This window comes from Chrysemys picta, chromosome 20, assembly GCF_011386835.1.
Source record: "Chrysemys picta bellii isolate R12L10 chromosome 20, ASM1138683v2, whole genome shotgun sequence".
In the NCBI taxonomy this organism is placed as follows: Eukaryota; Metazoa; Chordata; order Testudines; family Emydidae; genus Chrysemys; species Chrysemys picta.
In genome coordinates, this window is record NC_088810.1 from 7,536,547 (window position 1) to 7,555,514 (window position 18,968).

Below are 18,968 nucleotides of genomic sequence, written 5' to 3' on the forward strand. Positions count from 1 at the left end.
CCCCTTTCCCAGGCTCCCAGATCCTGCCTCAGCTGCCACGGCCTAGTCCAGCCACAAAGCTCACTCCCGACCCACGGCCCCCTGCTAGCCCAGCCCTGGGCTCCCCACAGCTCTGCCAGTGCCCCTCACTCCCGACCCACGGCCCCCTGCCAGCCCAGCCCTGGGCTCCCCACAGCTCTGCCAGTGCCCCTCACTCCCGACCCACGGCCCCCTGCTAGCCCAGCCCTGGGCTCCCCACAGCTCTGCCAGTGCCCCTCACTCCCGACCCACGGCCCCCTGCTAGCCCAGCCCTGGGCTCCCCACAGCTCTGCCAGTGCCCCTCACTCCCGACCCACGGCCCCCTGCTAGCCCAGCCCTTGGCTCCCCCACACCCCCCCACACAAGCTGTGCCGGTGCTCCTCACTCCAGACCTACAGCCCCCCCATCCCCTACAGCTCTGCTGCTACGGCCGATGTAGGCGAAGGATGAGACGCTCGCTCTTGGCCAGCCCTGTGGCTTGTGGCGGAATCACCCTGACACGGAAGCGAGCGTCTATCAGTCTTGCTATCGGCCCTTAGCCCGCCAGATGGCCCTGGAGATTCAGGGCTATGCACAGAAGCGCAGGGTAGAAATCCCCAGCTGCAGACAGAGGCAGATTGTAGCACAGCCTGGGGCATCGGGGCTAGCCCGGACTGCCAGGGGAGAGCTCCCCACCCTGCCCTCTGCAGCACAGCGCCCCCTAGTGCCAGCCTGGGGCATTGGGGCCAGCCCGGACTGCCCCCTGCAGCACAGCGCCCCCTAGTGCCGCCCTGGGGTGGGCAGTGAGTTCACCCTGCTAAGCGCACACAGTCTGTTCCATACGGCTGTTGTGGTGTGTGAATGTCTTATGGGTGTGTTCGTGTGCTGAGATTTTGTGCAGCTGTGTGTGGGGGTGGGGGGTAAGGGGGCATTCCTGCTGCCCCTGCTGGAGAGGACGAGCCCTGCGTGGGTGTGTATGAGCAGACACACCTTCCTCCCCCTCCCCCACAGCTCCCCTCCCTGCTGCCCATGTGCGTGAGGGTTTGGGAGCCCCTGTGTGGGTGGGGGGGTGTTTGCAATGCAGCGGGGGGGAAGGGCGCTCCCAGTGCGTGTCTGCACCGCGCTCGTTTGTTTATCTGCTAACAGCTGCTCTGGGGAGCTCGCTGTGCAATGAGGTTTGCTGGGTCTCAGCCCCATTCGGAGAGGAGCTGAACTGCACCCAGCTCCCTCTCCGCCCCCCCCCCGCCCCCGCCAACCCCCCGGGGAGCTGGCCAGGCCACGGTGACTGAGCCCAGGAGAGGGGCTGCACGTCTGTTTACAGGGGGCTGTATAGGGGGGCTCCTGCTCTGGGGAAGTCCCGGGAGGAGGGGTGAGCTCTGTGGCAGCGTCCCATGACCTGGGATCTGGTGGTTCCTCCAGCGCCCATGCGAGATCCCCTGACTGCCCCAGGCCCTGCCCAGCCCAGTTATCCATTAACCCCGGTTAACATCAGCACCAGGGAGACACTGTTTGTTTACATGCAGTGCCGGATTCACGCCCTGCAGTTAATTAAAAGTCGACAGACACAATGTGCTTGTGTCCTACTTCCTAGTCCTGGTCCCCTCCCATGGATAGAACCCAGGAGTCCTGGCCCCCAGCACCCCCCCAACTCTAACCCATAGACCCCACTCCCCTCCCAGAATTGGTGATAGAACCAAGTGTCCTTAGCCTCTGTTTGCCAGAAGCTGGGAATGGGCGACAGGGGATGGATCACTTGCTGATCCCCTGTTCTGTTCATTCCCTCTGGGGCACCTGGCACGGGCCGCTGTCGGAAGACAGGACACTAGGCTAGATGGACCTTTGGTCTCACGCAGTATGGCCGTTCTTATGAGTCCTGGCTCCCAGCCCCCCTGACTCTAACCCACAAGACCAGAAGAAAAATAAGAAAATAATCACTATTGGATAATAAATCAATAACTTTATTTAATACGTAGCTAAAGCCACTGCCCCTGGGGGGCGCCAGATCCGCCAGCGAAGGGAGAAGGTGCAGGACCTTGCGCAAGGGAGATCTCAGCTCTATGTCCAGACCTGGAACAGACCCGCAGGGACCAGCGTCCATTGTACGTGTGCCTGCTAATTGCCCATCCCCCACCCACCTGGAGGATAACAGCCCTACTACCGCTGCAAAAGGCACTCCACCTTTAGATCACGTGATGGTGCTAGAAGTCCTGCTTTCAAATCCTGCTCAGCAAGAGCCTTCCCACCACTGCTTGCATAGAGCGCCGTGCATTGATAGTGAAGGTCCAGAGTCCAAATCCTTCCCGTCCACATGGCAGATAACAGCCTTACTACTGCTGCCAACACACGGCATTTCTCCTTTAGCTCAAGCAGTAGCATGCTGGGCTGCAGCCTCTTGCGTTCCAGTCCCACCGAGGCGGTAACTACATTTCCACAGAGGCCAACAAAGACTAATACTAGTGGCCAAGGAGGAAGAGCTCTCCATAGCTTAACAAGGGCAAACTCAGGGCCCATGGGCCCCTCATGGAGCCTGGTCCTTGTTCATCTGCCACTAAATGGTTCCCCTGAAACGGGACAAGCTCAGCCCAGCCTGTTTGCCCTCCCGCAAGCAACCCCCACTTGCAGTTACAGCCCATAGTCACTTGCTTGCCCGTGGGCCCAACCATGGAGAAGGAAAGACCAGGAGTGAGTGGAGGGTGCCGGGGGGACCCTCCAGCTGAAATCGGTCTATGTTTCACTTGTGAGCCTGCAGCGGCAAAGGAAGGCCTTTGACGCCATGGCGACCCTGACACTGAGAGAGGCCGGATCCTTGAGGAAGTTGGGACACTCACTCCAAAGCTGAAGTAAGCCAAAGTCCGGTGGGCGCTTGGTCAACCGCTCGGTTGTGGCCCGGAAGCAGCATAGGAAGGCCCTTGACACCATGGCGACCCCGACTTCAGGTCAGCCAAAGCCCTCTGGAGCCAAGTTTGGCCAACCACACTGAAGCTCAGGTAGGCCAAAGCCATGTGGAAGTTGGGCACCAACTCCAAGCCCCGCCGCACGCTGCTGTCTGAGGAGGCCTACGGCCCTCTCGGGAGGTGCAGGGAAGGACAGAAGATGCCGTCCCGGGCTCAAGTGCAGGATCTCTTGCTCCTGCGGTGCATGGGACAAGGAAGGCTCTGCAGAGGAAACAGAGAGTTGGTCTCACCCTGGGAATCAAGTCGTTGACCCCTCAGCCTCGTCCCCACTGGCTGCCTCCAACTCTCTGCCCCCTTCCCCACAGCAAGTCAAGCAGGGGAGATGGCACCGGACCACGAAGGTTCTGAGTTTGTGCCACAGGCCGGCCAGGCACTTGGTGAAGGCCCGTTGGACAGCAGTGGAGGAGAAGTAGAAGATGGCGGGGTCCAAGGCGGCATTGAGGGTGCTGAGGAGAAGAGCGTACACCCTCCAGGAGGGGCTCTTGTTCTGGACAAAGCCCACCACGTGGGACAGATTGTAGGGAGCGAAGCAGACTATGAAGTTGAACAAGGTGGCCACGGCCAGGCCCACAGCCCGCTGCTTCCTCCGGGCCGGGATGTTGGGCAAGGCCACCAGGATGCGGACAAAGTTGACATAGCAGAAGATGGTGACGGTGAAGGGGAGGCAGAAGAGGACCAGGAAAAGCTCCAGCCGGAAAGGGAGGAGGACATGGAGCTGCGTATCGGAGAAATCATCGTAGCAGTGGGACCTGTTGTTGGAGACTGCGGTCCTATTCAAGTCTTGGTATTGGATAATGTAGACAATGCTGCAGTGGGCACAGCCGACCACCCAGAAGACCACGGAGGCAGCAGTGGCATAGGCTGGCCGGCGTCGGAGCTTGTACTTGATGGGAAAGGCCACGCCCAAGTAGCGCTCAACGCTGACGGCCATGAGGAATAGGGAGCTGATGTAGATGCTACTGTAGAAGACGAAGCTGGTGAGCGTGCAGAGGAAAGAGGGCAAGGTCCATGCCCCATTTGAGATGGCCTCCACCATCTTGAAGGGGAGGAAGATGAGGAGGGAGATGTCGGAGACGGTGAGGTTGAGGAGAAGGATGTCGACGGGGGTGGGTTTCTGGCGGACCTTCACCAGGAAGGTGTAGAAGGCCAGGAGGTTGGACGGGAGGCCGATCAGGAAGGTGAAGATGTAGACAGTGAGAACCACCGGAATGAAATCGGTCGCACTCATTGTCTTGGCTTCTACAAAGGAGAAAAGGATTGTCAGCTGCTGAAGGAGCCCAGGAGTCCTGGCTTCCAGCCCCCGCTGCTCCAACCCACTAGATCCCACTCCCCTGCCAGGCCTGGGGATTGAACCCAGGGGTCTTGGCTCCCAACCCCTCCTTACCCGTAGCCATGCGAGCAAGCTCAGGGCTCCTGGTGCATTAGCTGACACTAGACATAAGACTGGAATTTATGTAGCCAGCTCCCGTATTTATTTAGCTCAGTTTCCTGTTTAGCCAGTGGCAGGTGCGGGGGGGCCAGCACCGGAGAGATCGGCGGACCTGGGATGCACGAGATCGCGTGAGCAAACACACAGGGATGGGATGGGGGGGGCAAGCAGGCAGCTCGGAGTACAGGGAAGTGGCTGTTACTCAAAGGGAAATTTTCATAAATATCATCATCAAATGTGGGGTCTAGTGGTAAAGGCGGGAGGTGGGGGGGAAGTGGGAGCCAGGACTCCTGGGTTCTCTCCCTGGTTCTGAGGAGTGATTTTGTGGTTAAAATAGGGGATAAGGAGTCAATACACAGTAGAACTAAGAAACACAAGCCAGGATTCTTGATCTTTCAGCTCCACTCAACCCACTAGACCCCACTCCCCTCCCAGAACCAGGGAGAGAACCCAGGAGTCCTGGCTCCCGCCTTCAGCTACTGAGCCATCCCAGTGACTCTGAAGAGCAGCCCGCCAGCTTTCCCAGGGCCAGGGTGTCCTGCGCCCGTGCTCCAGACAGGCAGTGGGTGCCCTCACGCCAAGCTGCGATGGGCCCCTCCCTTCCCCAGGGTACATGTAGCTCTACTCCCGCCTCCTAGCTGTGGGGATCGATCGTTAAAAAGCCTCATTAAGGAGAAGCTAATAAACCTCCGGTAAAGTAAACCATTGCCTGGGTCCTTCTGCCGTCTGTAATCACTGCTCCTAGATCCCTTACCACTGGCGGAGTGAGAGGGGGGGTGTCTAGTGGGCTGGGAGCCAGGACTCCTGGGTTCTGGATGGAGAGGGCACATGGGTATGGATGGAAAGATAGCAGAGCTATCCCCTCCATGCTCCTCTATATCCATCTTTCTCCATACGCACCCCGTATCTAGCTATCCAGTCTCATAGAGCCCTGTCCATGTCTCTTAACAGTTGTCTGTCCAGCCATCCCCCTGCCTTTCTCCTGCCGCCTTCTCCCCCTAGTGTCCACAGCCCTGTACTGCACTCGCTCGCCCCCGCTCTATGCAAGAGGCATCAGGCTGAGCCACGGGTTTGAATCCCGGAGCGGCCGGTTCCCACAACCCGCCGGCTCCTTGCTCTTTGCCCGAGTTGGAGCTCAGTCGTGGCAGGGTGGGATTGCTGGTCATTCACCCAGGGATGCCCGAGAGGGATAAATCACTTGGGGCTCGGCTGTCCCCCGCTTCAAATAGAAATACTCCTCCTGCTGCTGTCATTTCAGCCAGCTCGTAAAATCAGGCGCTGGGCTGACCTGCCGCAATCCTGCTACACAGGTTGGCCAGATTATTTTCACTCCCTGGGGTAATCTTGCGGAGTCAGGACGCCTGGGTTCTATCCCCAGATCTGGGAGGGGAGTGGGGTCTACTGATCAGAGCAGGAGGCTGGGAGCCAGGACTCCTGGGTTCTCGGAATAGGGGTGGGTGTATGAGCCAGCCAGCAGATCTCTCCTTGTCATGCCCTCCTGCCGTTCCCGTCTGTCCTTCCGCTCTCTGTTCTCAGAGAGAAACCCACTTCCCCTCCTGGCCTGTCTCGCTGCTCAGATGTGGTGGCACGACATGGAACCGCGGCGAGATCAGACCCATCATCAGGTTCCCAGAGCCCTTGGTAATGGAGCCGCTGCCTGGGGTGGAGGGAGGGGAAGGAATTGTCCCCTCCAGTCTCTTTCTCCGAGTGGGGGACCCATTCTTTGGGGGATGGAATGACCACGCCCTATATCCTGACTGGCACCTCCCCATGCCAGTGCTGGGTGCCCCCCGTACATGGACTGTTGTGTTTTCCCCTCTCCCTGTCCCCACCTTGCTCTTACTCAGCTGAGCTAGACACATTTCCATGCCCCGCTGCCCACGTCGCTCAGCCCTGATCGCTCGGTGGTGGGCGAGCGCGTGGCCAAAGTAGGTCACAAACCTTCACCCCCGTTTTACAGGTTGAAGAACAGAGTCAGAGCAGGGAAAGAAGCTGGCCACGCTGGGGAAAGAGCCCAGGAGTCCTGGCTCCCCCCAGCCCCTGGCTCTAACCACTAGACCCCACTCTCCTCCCAGAGCTGGGGCTAGAACCCAGGGGCCAGCTGAGGCAGCCACTTCCCTTTTACTTTGTTGCTTGTTTGTTTCTTTTTAATTTCACAAAAGCAAAACTAAACTTTGCACAGACCCCTGGGCATGACTGGTAAAGGGAAATACACACTGGTCAGGGCTGGGGACAGAACCCAGGAGCCCTGCCCCTGGCTTTAACCACTAGACCCCACTCCCTGTCCAGAGCCAGTGATAGAACCCAGGAGTCCCAACTCCCCATTCCCCCTGCTCTAACCACTAGACCCCACTCCCCTCCTTACAAGCCCTGACCCAGGCAGCTAGAGAGCCCATCCTCACCTCCTTTCCAGCAGCCAGTGCGCTGGGAGCCTGCAGAAGGGCTGGAACCCAGGTGTCCGGGCAGGGAATGACCCCAGGCGATGTGTCAGGGAAGAGCTGGTGGCTGGTCTCTTGCGTCCTGGCTGGGGAGTGAGTTTTCTGTAGTCCAGGCAGCTGGTTAAATTGTGTCTGTGGTTGAGCCCCAGGAAACCCCACCGGTCCCTCTCCTCGGAAATCCACGCAGAAAGGATGAGAGATGCAATCGTTACTTCCTCGTGCGAGGTGTGAACCAGCACGTCCTCAAGTGAGTCTGAACCTCCCTTTCCACGGGTCAGCTACTGCACCCTGCTGGGGGCGAGGCCCCTTGGGTTCTATCCCCAGCTCAGGCAGGGGAGTGAGGTCTGGTGGTTAGAGCCATGAAGGGCTGGAAGCCAGGACTCCCGGGCTCTAGAAGAGGAGTGGGGTCTAGTGGTTCTATCACAGGGCACGGAGGAGAGGCTGCGCTGGATTTATGAATCTTTGACCCCCCCGGGCTGCAGCAACTTTCAGAAGCACGATATTAAATAAACAAACAAATCCAAGTTCATATTTCTTCGCTCGGGCTCCGGGGCACATAAAAACCCTGCCCAGAGCACAGGGACACTCACAGTAGCCACAGCTGAGTGGGAGGGAATCCTGACTGACTGCCAAAGACAGAGGCAATGGGGCCAGATCCCAGCTGGGGGTGAGTCATCCGTCGCTCCGTTGTAGCCATAGCCGGGATACCAGAGGCGATGGGTCCCCAGGGGCCATCGGGGTATCGTTGCAGGGGAGGGGACACTGACATCCACGGGCCAGTGCTGGGAACAATGAGACGTTCCACGGCTTTACAAGCTACCCCAAGGCATCCTGGCCAAGGGGGCTGGGTGAGAGGGCGGGTTCCCCACCCTCCCCCATGGCCTGGCTTTGGGGAGGGATGAATGAGCCCCATGGATGCAGATTCTCACCCCCCAGCCTCATGCAGGGCTCTGGGTCCAGTGTCCTGTCCCTCCCCCACGGTGGAGCCGCATCAGTTACTATTTGCATAGTTCTGATAGCGTCGGTGCTGTGAGACAAAGGTGACCTCCCGGGTGCCCGTCCTCCTGGCGCGTGCACAGACGGACATTCATGTGGGAGTGCCACGGGCTGGCTCCCCCGTCTTTCCAGAGGGGAGGCAGGTTTCAGATGGGGGCGTTTCTCACTGCAGGGTTCGCGCTTGGCATCTATGGACCCACCCTGTGCTCTTTTGCCATGATAGCCCTTGGCCCAGAAGTCCTGGCTCCCCGCCCCCTGCTCTAACCACTAGACCCTACTCCCCTCCCAGACCCAGGGAGAGAACCCAGGAGTCCTGGCTCCCAGCCCCCTGCTCTAACCACTAGACCCTACTCCCCTCCCAGACCCAGGGAGAGAACCCAGGAGTCCTGGCTCCCAGCCCTCTGCTCTAACCACTAGACCCTACTCCCCGCCCAGACCCAGGGAGAGAACCCAGGAGTCCTGGCTCCCACCCCCACTCTAACCACTAGACCAGCAGTTCTCAGTTCATTTTAATGAGATTGCCAGTGCCGGTGTTAGACTCACTGGAGCCCACGGGGGGAAGCCTGATCCCTGACCAGAGCCCTGGCAACCCACTTCTGACAACAAAAAATGAGGACATGACTCCAGTGCGCTGGCTTAACTATTGAGTAACACGGGGCACTGAGGGCGTTTGTTAACTCCTGAGTAACACAGGGTACTGGGGTCATGTAGCTATTTTTGTTGTCAGAAGGAGGTGGTGGTGCAATGAATCTGAAGACTCTCTGCATTACATCTTCCCTGCTCCCCGCCCAGAGCTGGGGAGAGAACCCAGGAGTCCTGGTTCCCAGCATCCCTGCTATGACCACTAGACCCTACTCTCTTCCCACAGATGAGAAGAGAACGCAGGAGTCCTGGCTCCCAGCCACACACACCCCCCCCACCCAGCAGCTCCAACCAATAGACCCCAAGCAGAGGAGCCGAATCCTGCCTGCCCCATGGTGGTCGGTTGCCCCATTAGCTGCAGGGAGGTTGGGCCGGGCCGGCTCTGCCCTGGGCGAGGCAGGAGGAAATGGCTGCCCACAGGATCTGCCAGAGCTCGTGCTGCACCCAGTGCAGGGCCCCTGATATGGGGCCTTTGTACAACCCTCAGCACCCCGACTTCTGGAAAATCAAACGGAGCAACAAGCTTCTGCCCACAACATTTCCACAGATTTCCCATAGGGGGCGCTAGGCCCGATCCGGCCCCAGGGCAAGGACTGGCTGGCTCTGGGGGAGTGGGACATGGGGAATCATGAGGGGTGGAATGGGGAGGATTTAGCCAGCTGGTGCCAGAGGGAGGGGCTAACCCTGAGAGCTCCCTCCTTTCCCCTTGCCTACCCCAGCTCCCAGCCCTACCTGCTCTAACGCACTAGGCCTCAATCTTCTCCCAGAGCTGGGGGTAGAACCCAGGAGTCCTGGCTCCCAGCCCCTCTGCTCCAACCTGCTAGGCCCCACTCCCAGTAGAACCCAGCAGTCCTGACTCCCGGGCTCTCACATTGCACGCCGCCTTCGCCATGACCCTGGAGGGCTGCGGCGGGCGCCCAGTGCCCAGCTGGTGGCCGTGAGGCGGAGGCAAGGCAGCCCCGCTGGGGGACATAGTCCCCAATGCCGGACTTGCCCTGGCCCCCCTTCCCTTGCCCAACTCTGAGAAACAGAGCCCCCCTCCCTGCCCCAAGACACGGAGAACCGGTTCCACCTCACGCAGGGCGGTGGCCTCATCGGCACGGCCACGGGCGCCCCTGGCACCTCATGTTGGACGTCCGCCCGGCCAGGGTTATGTTCCGTCAATGGGATTTTTTAATTATTGACACCTGGGTTTATTATTTCTTTATGAGCCGGCTGGGAAGAATCTCCTCAGAATATTGCTCAAAGGGTCATAAAATTCCTCGTGAGCAAAGGGCTCTTTGGGTGAGGTTTTTCTCCACCAGCCCTCAGCATCCGAGTGGCAGCTGGCGGGGATAGAATTTAAGGCCAGAAGGAACCCCCTCCCACCAGTCAGTTTAACTCAGATACCCCTGTATTAAGCCCTGTGACGGGGTCACTGCCTTCAGGGCACCCCTTGTGGCATGGGGTGGCCCTGCCGCAGCCCTGCCTCAGTTTCCTTCTTTTCAGGGCTTGTCAATAAACTCCACCCAGGCTTTTGTCTTGGCCCATAACCCCCTGGTTTGTTCCCACAGAGCCTTGAAGATAAAGTCCTCCACATAGAATCATAGCATATCAGGAGGTCATCTAGTCCAACCCCCTGCTCAAAGCAGGACCAACACCAAGTAAATCATCCCACCCAGGGCTTTGTCAAGCCGGGCCTTAAAAACCTCTAAGGAAGGAGATTTCACCACCTCCCTAGGGAACCCATTCCAGTGCTTCACCACCCTCCTAGTGAAATAGTGTTTCCTAATATCCAACGTAGACCTCCCCCACTGCAACTTGAGACCATTGCTCCTTGTTCTGTCATCTGCCACCACTGAGAACAGCCGAGCGCCATCCTCTTTCGAACCCCCTTCAGGTAGTTGAAGGCTGCTATCAAATCCCCCCTCATTCTTCTCTTCTGCGGACTAAACAAGCCCAGTTCCCTCAGCCTCTCCTCATAAATCATGTGCCCCAGCCCCTCCCAATGGAGCTATCCTGCAGGACCTAGGTTCCCCAGGGCTGGGTTCCTCCACACACACACACGTACGCACACACACACAGAGCAAGTCTGAGTGGACCGGGTAAATCAGCACCCTCAACCTGACCCCCTTATATGCCCCCGGACTCAGTAGTCTGCGTCGAGCAGCACTTCCAAGCTGCCACCCTCGTATGTCCCAGGTTCAGCACGTCCCTATCCCCACGGTCACGTTACAATCGTTCTGGTGGTAACCCACTTGATGAGCAAACCCCACAGGATTTTGGGGCACTACAGGGATCTTTAGCTTAGGTAAAAGAAGCGTTGCTGCAGAGTACATGGGGAAGCTAAAAACTCAAAAGAGTAAAGTTCAGAGAGAGAGAGAGAAGCAACCAGCTTAACCATAAAAGTTATTTATAGAATAATAGTGATACCACACAAGGAGAGCTTAAACCAGGAGTAGGCAACCTGTAGCACGCATGCCGAAGGCGGCACGCGAGCTGATTTTCAGTGGCACTCACACTGCCCGGGTCCTGGCCACCGGTCCGGGGGGCTCTGCATTTTAAATTTAATTTGAAATGAAGCTTCTTAAACATTTTAAAAACCTTATTTACTTGACATACAACAACGGTTTAGTTATATATTATAGACTTATAGAAAGAGACCCTCTAAAAACGGTAAAATTTATTACTAGCCCGTGAAACCTTAAATGAGAGTGAATAAATGAAGACTCGGCACACCACTTCTGAAAGGTTGCCGACCCCTGGCCTAAACCAACATAACAGTTACATTATTAAAGGTTAATACCTGAGGTAGAAAAGAAAAGAGAGAGAGAGGGAGGGAGGGATCTCACCCACTCCATGAGGCTTGAACCGGTCGGGGGTCCCAGGTGATGGTGGTAGCTCAGGGTCCGGAGTGCTGGAGACGGGCAGAGCCCCCAGCACGGTCAGTCAGGAGAAGATGAAGTCCCAGTGGAACTGATGCAGATGTTGGATCCAGGCATCAGAGCACTTCCTTGAGCGTGGGTCAGGGTTTTGTAGGGAAACAACAATGGTCCAAGGGAGAACACTAGATTTGTTTATGGGTAAACTGATGACTCCAGGGTTTTCTTTAGGCTAGACAATAGGAGCTGATCACTCCTGGCTATGGGTGATGTTCCTTCCAGGGAGCTCACCATGCAATTCGGCTGCTTCGGTATTTTGGATTCAATCAAGGATTCATTCCTAGAATTGGTCTAATAACTGCTGAGCTGGGTGTGTGCAGGCGTAGGTTCATTAACGTCTGGAGCAGAGATCCCCCAGGATGCAGTGCTTCCCTGCTTCTCTGGTCCCAGAGTTCAGTGCGGTTCTCTGTTCTCCATTCTGTATGCTAATGGAGATGTCTCCCTGTCCCATCTTTCATGCAGATGAGGTAAGGGGAGTTGCTTTTGGTCTTGTCACCCTTGTCAGGAGGGGTCTAGATGTGTCTCCCACTGCCCTTCACTGCTCTCTGCAAGTCTTTTCTCTGATAGGTTTTGGTTCAAGCAGAGGCGGGGGTGTGGGGGGGGGAGTGTGTCTTTCATGAGTCAGACAGGCTGGATACTGCGCCCTGGTTCCCCAAGAACACAGAGCTGACTGGTGTCACAAGGGCCCACAGCTGACTCATATCCAGCTTCTCATCCACTGTAATCCTGTTACAGAGTGTGGGGGAGTCAGGGCCCTGAACCCCCCACTTCCTGCGATTCACCGTGACTCTTAGCCAGCCAGTAAAACAGAAGGTTTATTAGACGACAGGAACAGAGTCCCAAGCAAGGCTTGTAGGTACAACCAGGACCCCTCAGCCAGGTCCCTTTGAGGGGCAAGGATCTTAGACCCCAGACTTGGGGTTCCCTGTCTCTTCCCAGCCAGCCCAAAACTGACACCAAAAACCCCACCCCCCTTCCTGGCTCAGGTTACAGGCTCAGGTACCGTCCCTCACCTAAAGTCATCACCTGCTCTCCCATCCCCCATGCAGACAGTCCCAGTAAAACTAGACGACATTCCCAGGACAATCCACCCCGTTCCCTACTGCGTCACAAATCCCCAGGTCCTTTTCTGCAGAACTGCTGCTTAGCCAGTCGGTCCCCAGCCTGTAGCGGGATTCTTCCATCCTAAGTGCAGGACTCTGCACTTGTCCTTGTTGAACCCCATCAGATTTCTTTTGGCCCAATCCTCCAATTTGCCTAGGTCATTCTGGACCCTATCCCTACCCTCCAGCGTATCTACCTCTGCCCCCAGCTTAGTCTCATCTGCAAACTTGCTGAGGGTGCAACCCATCCCATCATCCAGATCATTAATAAAGATGTTGAATAAAACCATCCCCAGGACCGACCCCTGGGGCACTCCGCTTGATACATCCTGATGTTTGTTCTTCCTGGGTCTCCAGCCAGCCCCCTACTTGCCCTGCTTTTGGGGGTGACTCTCTGCCCTCCCTAGCTAGAGTCTTTTCCCACCTGGATTCTGAGGGCCTACTGCAGGAGCCTTCTCCAGGCCTCTGCTGAAATCTCTGCCTTCCCCACGTCTTGCTGCCGGGGCCTCTCCATCATCTAGGGAGGCAGATTGGGCGTGTTGCCAATGGGACTGGGCCCCATCTCCCTTGAAAGGGCCCCCTCCCACCTACCCCACATGAAAAGCCCAAAGACTCCAGTTGGACTAGACTGTTAGAGGGTTTTCCCTTCACCCTCTCCCCTGGTTCTTGTCATGCAGACAGAAAGCAGAAGCCCAGAAGTCCGAAGTGCAGGCAATGCAACGGTTATTGGGGTTAGTTCCAAGTTAGTTCTACACGCCAACAAAGTCTGTCCCCCTTCCCAGCTCTGATGCCGCAGAGCCCAGCCTGTGTCCCCGTTCCCCATTCCCACCTCCTCCTTCTTAGCAAGCCTCAGTATACCTGCAATGCCCGCTTTAACTGCTCTTATATGTTCTCATTGTACTAACAAACCCATCGGGCTAGGCAGAAGCAACACACACGGTGTCTTTGTTCTTTGTTCACACATATATTAGTATAAGATATAAGAGTAACAAAAAAATCCAAAATTCTATCTCAGGCTAACAAACAAGCCTAAATACTAACACTTCACCCCTTTTTTCCCCTTTTCTTCTGGAATCCGCCTGCCCAGGTGTCTCGGTAAAAGCATCGGACATATGGTGGCACATTTCCTCATAGGGCCAGGTATCGAGATGGAATGTGTCTCGTTTGCTCCACTTCTCCCTGGGCAGTATAGTGCCCTGCACCTTCCCTCGTACCTATTCCAATGAGCGTGTCGGACTGCATAGCGATGGGCCGAGTGGACTGGGGCCGGGTTATCTGTTACTTTTATTATTATTAATGGAGATATCCTATCTCCTAGAACTGGAAGGGACCTTGAAAGGTCATCGAGTCCAGCCCCCTGCCTTCACTAGCAGGACCAAGTACCCATTTTGCCCCAGATTCCTAAGTGGCCCCCTCAAGGATTGAACTCACAACGCTGGGTTTAGCAGGCCAATGCTTTGGTGCAGGGCCTATTATATTACTTATATGTGACAATCAGTGGTTGTGCTTTGTGGGTCTGTGCCCCCCCAACCACCGCGCTATACATTACAGGATTAGTATACTTAACAATAGGCTGACAACTATAACGATTCACCATAACGCTGAGAGCCCTGACCATTGTAATGTAGTCCAGCATCTGGGCCACCACAGAAACACTGCTTCTCCTCCATTGACTGGGTTAAGATCTTGTAACACCATTCTGGAGTGTATATTTTAAATGTGTCCAGTTGTTGGCAGTTGCATTGAACAGCTCCTGCAGTCTTCACGTGCTTTTGTCCATATTATGAGTCCACTGGATATTCACAGAGACATGGGGTATTGTCCAAACCAGTTTGACCACTTGGCACGGGATCGGGTACGATGCGCTGGTTCACTTATTCACAGCAATGAGTTCCACAGATCCATTCATGCACCAAAGTCCAGATAGCAGCGCATAGGTGTGAGTAACTTGGTCATGTGCTGGTGCAGTTGTGGCCCCTAGTATTGAGTACATTCCCAGCAAAACACCCCATCCCCCGTATACATCACCCCTAATGGTTCCCATTTGCAACAGGCCATTGGTTCTGCTCCTCCGTGGCCACTGGGGAAGGACACATCCAACTATTTTTATGGACAAACAATTGTTCAACTGAATTATTGTCCAATTTACCCCATTCCACTTTCCCCATCTATCCCCCAGTGTGTCCCAGCGAGCCTCTTCCTTCCTCATTACTCCCATAGGGCTCATGGGGACCCACCTTAGCTGCCGTTCCGTTCCAAGGTACCTCGATAACTATTACGCAGGTGCTAGCCCCCGAGTTGAGCATTCTGCATTCCCAGACTCAGCTTCCCGCAGCGAGGCCTTCTGAAGCCATCCCCCATCCACGTCACGAGGTTCCCTGTCCCGAGTTAACCGCAGGCTCACCTCTGCCGCCCTCTTTCACCCCGTTGTGATTGCCAGTCGTTCACGGATTTGAACATGGTGTTCTGGGTTGTTCTTCCGCTGGCGCCAGCTTGCCTGTAGAGTGTCTGAAAAACAAAAGAAACCTTTCCCGGCCCACTGGTGGGGACAGATTATTGCTTAAAAATACCCCTTCCTTTTACCAATCTCCCTGCTGATTGCCGGAAAAACAGAAGAATTGCCGCCATCCTTTCCTTGTTTTATTCTAAAGGCAGGCTGGTGAATTATCCCACTGTTCAGTTATGAAATTCATGAGGTGGTGTGCCTCAGTTTCCCTTTGTGCACAACAGACTGGGTTTGTAATGGTTTTTCTGCAAGCTTTAAGGTCATTCACAGGTAATAGCTGAGAGGCAGCGTTACCATGAGACCTTTGACATGCGATTTGCTTTCAATTACCATTTTTGGCATACTTAAACATTTCCCCCCAAAAAACATAGAATATCAGGCTTGGAAGGGCCCTCAGGAGATCATCTAGTCCAACCCCCTGCTCAAAGCAGGACCAATCCCAGACAGATTTTTGCCCCAGATCCCTAAATGGCCCCCTCAAGGATTGAACTCACAACCCTGGGTTCAGCGTCATACACATAATACACTGTTACAGGGTTACGCCCTAGCATTTATGCCAAGGTTTAACACTGTGACAGGCTGATTACTTAGAGCCACATCAAGGCTCAGTGTTTCTGACGCTGGTTCTTTTGTACAATTCACCCTTCAGAGGCGCCGCGTGGAACAGAGTGTGTGCGCTCAGCGGGGTGAACTCACTGCCCACCAATAGGGGGCGCTGTGCTGCAGGGCGCAGGATGGGGGCTCTCCCCAGTAAGGTGACCAGATGTCCCGATTTTATAGGGACAGTCCCGATTTTCGGGTCTTTTTCTTATATAGACTCCTATTACCGCCCACCCCCGTCCCGATTTTTCACACTTGCTGTCTGGTCACCCTACTCCCCAGCAGCGTGGGCGGGCTGCTCCCCTGGTTTATCGGCTACAATCTGCCTGTGTCTGCAGCTGGGGATTTCTACCCTGCGCTTCTGTACATAGCCCTGAATCTCCAGGGCCATCTGGCGGGCTAAGGGCCGATAGAAAGACTGATAGACGCTCGCTTCCGTGTCGGGGTGATTCTGCCACAAGCCACAGGCCTGGCCCAGAGTGAACTTCTCATCATTCTGTGACCGACCCAGACCAGTGGGGTACAGGAGTCTGGTAGAGGGCAAATATACTGGTCACTGGTTGAGTAGTTTTCTGTTCCCTGAGTGGCCAGAGAAGGGGCTGCACTAGAGTAATCAGGAACCTGCTAGAACCAGTTAAGACAGGCAGGCTAATTAGGACACCTGGAGCCAATTAAGAAGAAGCTGCTAGAATCAATTAAGGCAGGCTAATCAGGGCATCTGGGTTTTAAGAGGAGCTCACTTCAGTTTATGGTGTGGGTGTGAGTGTGAGGAGCTGGGAGCAAGAGGTGCAAGGAGCGGTGAGGGTGTGCGTGTGCTGCTGGAGGACTGAGGAGCACAAGCGTTATCAGACACCAGGAGGAAGGTCCTGTGGCGAGAATAAGGAAGGGGTTTGGAGGAGGCCATGGGGAAGTAGCCCAGGGAGTTGTAGCTGTCATGCAGCTGTTACAGGAGGCACTATAGACAGCTGCAGTCCACAGGGCCCTGGGCTGGAACCCGGAGTAGAGGGCGGGCCCGGGTTGCCCCCAAACCTCCCAATTGACCTGGACTGTGGGTTCTTCCAGAGGGGAAGGTCTCTGGGCTGTTCCCCAACCCACATGGTGAATCTCTGAGGCAAGAAAATCCACCAATAAGCGCAGGACCCACCAAGATAGAGGAGGAACTCTGTCACTATTTGCTTACATTGGAGCATCTGTAGAGCTGTGGGGGCATGGGGGGGAGCCCAGGGCTGGGCTAGCAAGAGGCTGTGGGTTGGAAGTGAGGGGTAACAGCAGAGTGGGGGGAGCCCCAGGCTGGGAGAAGAGGGGGCTGCAAGTGGAATTGGGTTGGGGGGGGGGGGGGTCAGGGGGTTTAAGTTGCTTTCATTTTTGGAGCCTTGCGGGTTTGGGGTTTGTTTGCTTTGGAGGTGGCTGATTTGGCCTTCGGGCGGGCTGGGCTGCTTCCCCTCCAAGGCCGGCCGGGCTGGACGCTCTGCTTACGTGCCATGCAGGGCCCCGGGCGGTGCGGGGGGAGGCAGGATTTGCTGCTGCTCAGGGAGCTCCAGGCGGGGCTCGGCAGCGGTCATACAAGTGCTGGTGCCGCTGGGCCCTGGCGGCCTGCGAGGAGCACATAGGGTTGCCAACTTTCTAATCGCACAAAACCGAACGCCCCCATCCTGCCCCTTTTCTGTGCCCCCCCCCACTCACTCCATCCCCTCGCTCTCCCCCAGGAGGGGGATCAGGGCTGGGGCAGGCTGTTGGGGTGTGGGCTCTGAGAGGGGGTTAGGGTGCAGAGGGGGTTCCGACCTGGGCCAGGGGATTGGGGTACAGGAGGGGGTTCGGCGTGCAGGCTCTGGGAGGGAGATTGGGTATGGGAGGGAGCTCGGGGGAGGTGAGCGGAACTTGTATGCAGCATCTACCCTCCCCCCCCCCCACTCCCACGCACACACTGCACTGGGCTCACCCCATCCCCCCACAGCTCTGCCGATGCTCCCATGTAAGCGAACGATGGGAAGCTTGCTCTGGGCCACCCCAGGAATCACCCCTGACACGGAAGCGAGCGTCTATCAGCCTTGCTATTGGCCCTTAGCCTGCCAGATGGCCCTGGAGATTCAGGGCTTATGTGCCAAAGCGCAGGGTAGAAATCCCCAGCTGCAGATGCAGGAAGATTGTAGCCGATTAACCATGGGGCCAGCCAGCATCGGGGCCAGCCATGACTGCTAGGGAGAGCCTCCATCCTCCCCCTGCAGAGCAGCGCCCTGTAGCACCATCAGGTTCATCGGGGCCAGGCCTGGGTGCCAGAGGAGATCCCCCACCCCGCCCCTGCAGGACAGGCCCCCCTGGGGTCGGCAGTGAGTTCACCCCACTGAGCGCACACACTGTTCCATACTGCTCTTGTGAGCTCATGGTGTGTGAACGTCCCATGGGTGCGTTAGTGTGGTGAGATTTTGTGCAGCTGGGGTGAGCAGCAATGTGGTGGCAGCACTTCAGGGCGACAGGCCAGGCCCCTAGAGATCTGCGCAGAGCTCACCCCGGAGCTGCAGGGGTGGAATAGCAATATGAGAGCTCCCCTCAGCACGGAGAAGCGCGCGGCTGTCGCTATCTGGAAATTCGTCACCCACAATTGCTGCTGGTCAGGATCTAGCTCATTCGGGGTTGGTAGATAAACCTGGGGCGGTTGTCATGGAGGTGTGTGCTGCTACCAGGAGGGTGATGCTCAGGAGATTGTTGGTGGAGGGGCACGTTGAGGGTTCCCGAATTGGGGGCATTGATGGGACACATCTGCCTGTTCTTTGCTCCCCACACCAGGCCTGAGAGTTCATCAACGAGGGGGTCTCCCCATGGTCTCCAAGATGCAGCTAATCTCCACGGTCTCCCCATGGTGCTCCAAGATCCGGCTGATCTCCACGGTCGGCTCACCCATATTGGGGTGGGCTGGAGGTAGGAGATTTAGAAACTCAGCCCAGCTTCCTGCAATGAGCAATGGACCACGGCCAGGAAGGGTGGTGTGACTTCTCCTGTCCTTCCAGGAGACCAGCTTCTCCTCTCCCCCGGCTGATGGGACCTGTCACTGGACAGCCCTGACTGCAGAAAGGAGTCCACCCCGTGTAGCTGCAGCGCGCCAGCAGAGCGCACACAAGGAAGGTGGAGGCATCTCGAGGCTGCTAAGCAAGATCTGCCTCATGTCCCAGCCGCTTGGCTGTGTTTAGCACAACAGCTGAGGGCTTCGCCCGTGGAACATTACGAGTGGCCCCAGAGACGCCCTCTGCTCAGGGGTCTTGGTCTCTCCCCGTCTCTCCCTGGGGCACAGGGTTCGTCTAGTCCAACTGGAATCTTTGCGCTTCTCACAAGGGTGGGGCCCTTTCATTGGAGATGGGGCCCAGCCCCACCAGTGACACGCCCAAGC

The 18,968-nt window shown here is 56.6% G+C and overlaps 1 protein-coding gene across 1 annotated transcript; it reads right to left on the reverse strand.

Annotated features, from left to right (window-relative positions):
- Nucleotides 1-1,939: 1,939 nt before the first annotated feature.
- On the reverse strand, nucleotides 1,940-7,239 carry LOC101947910 (free fatty acid receptor 2-like). The gene is made up of 2 exons (XM_005312735.3): nucleotides 6,783-7,239; nucleotides 1,940-4,190 (listed from the first exon to the last, which is right to left on the reverse strand). The coding sequence occupies exon 2, from the start codon at nucleotides 4,177-4,179 to the stop codon at nucleotides 3,190-3,192; it is 990 nt and encodes a 329-aa protein (XP_005312792.2). The 5' UTR covers nucleotides 4,180-4,190; nucleotides 6,783-7,239; the 3' UTR covers nucleotides 1,940-3,189.
- Between the last annotated feature and the right edge of the window lie 11,729 nt (nucleotides 7,240-18,968).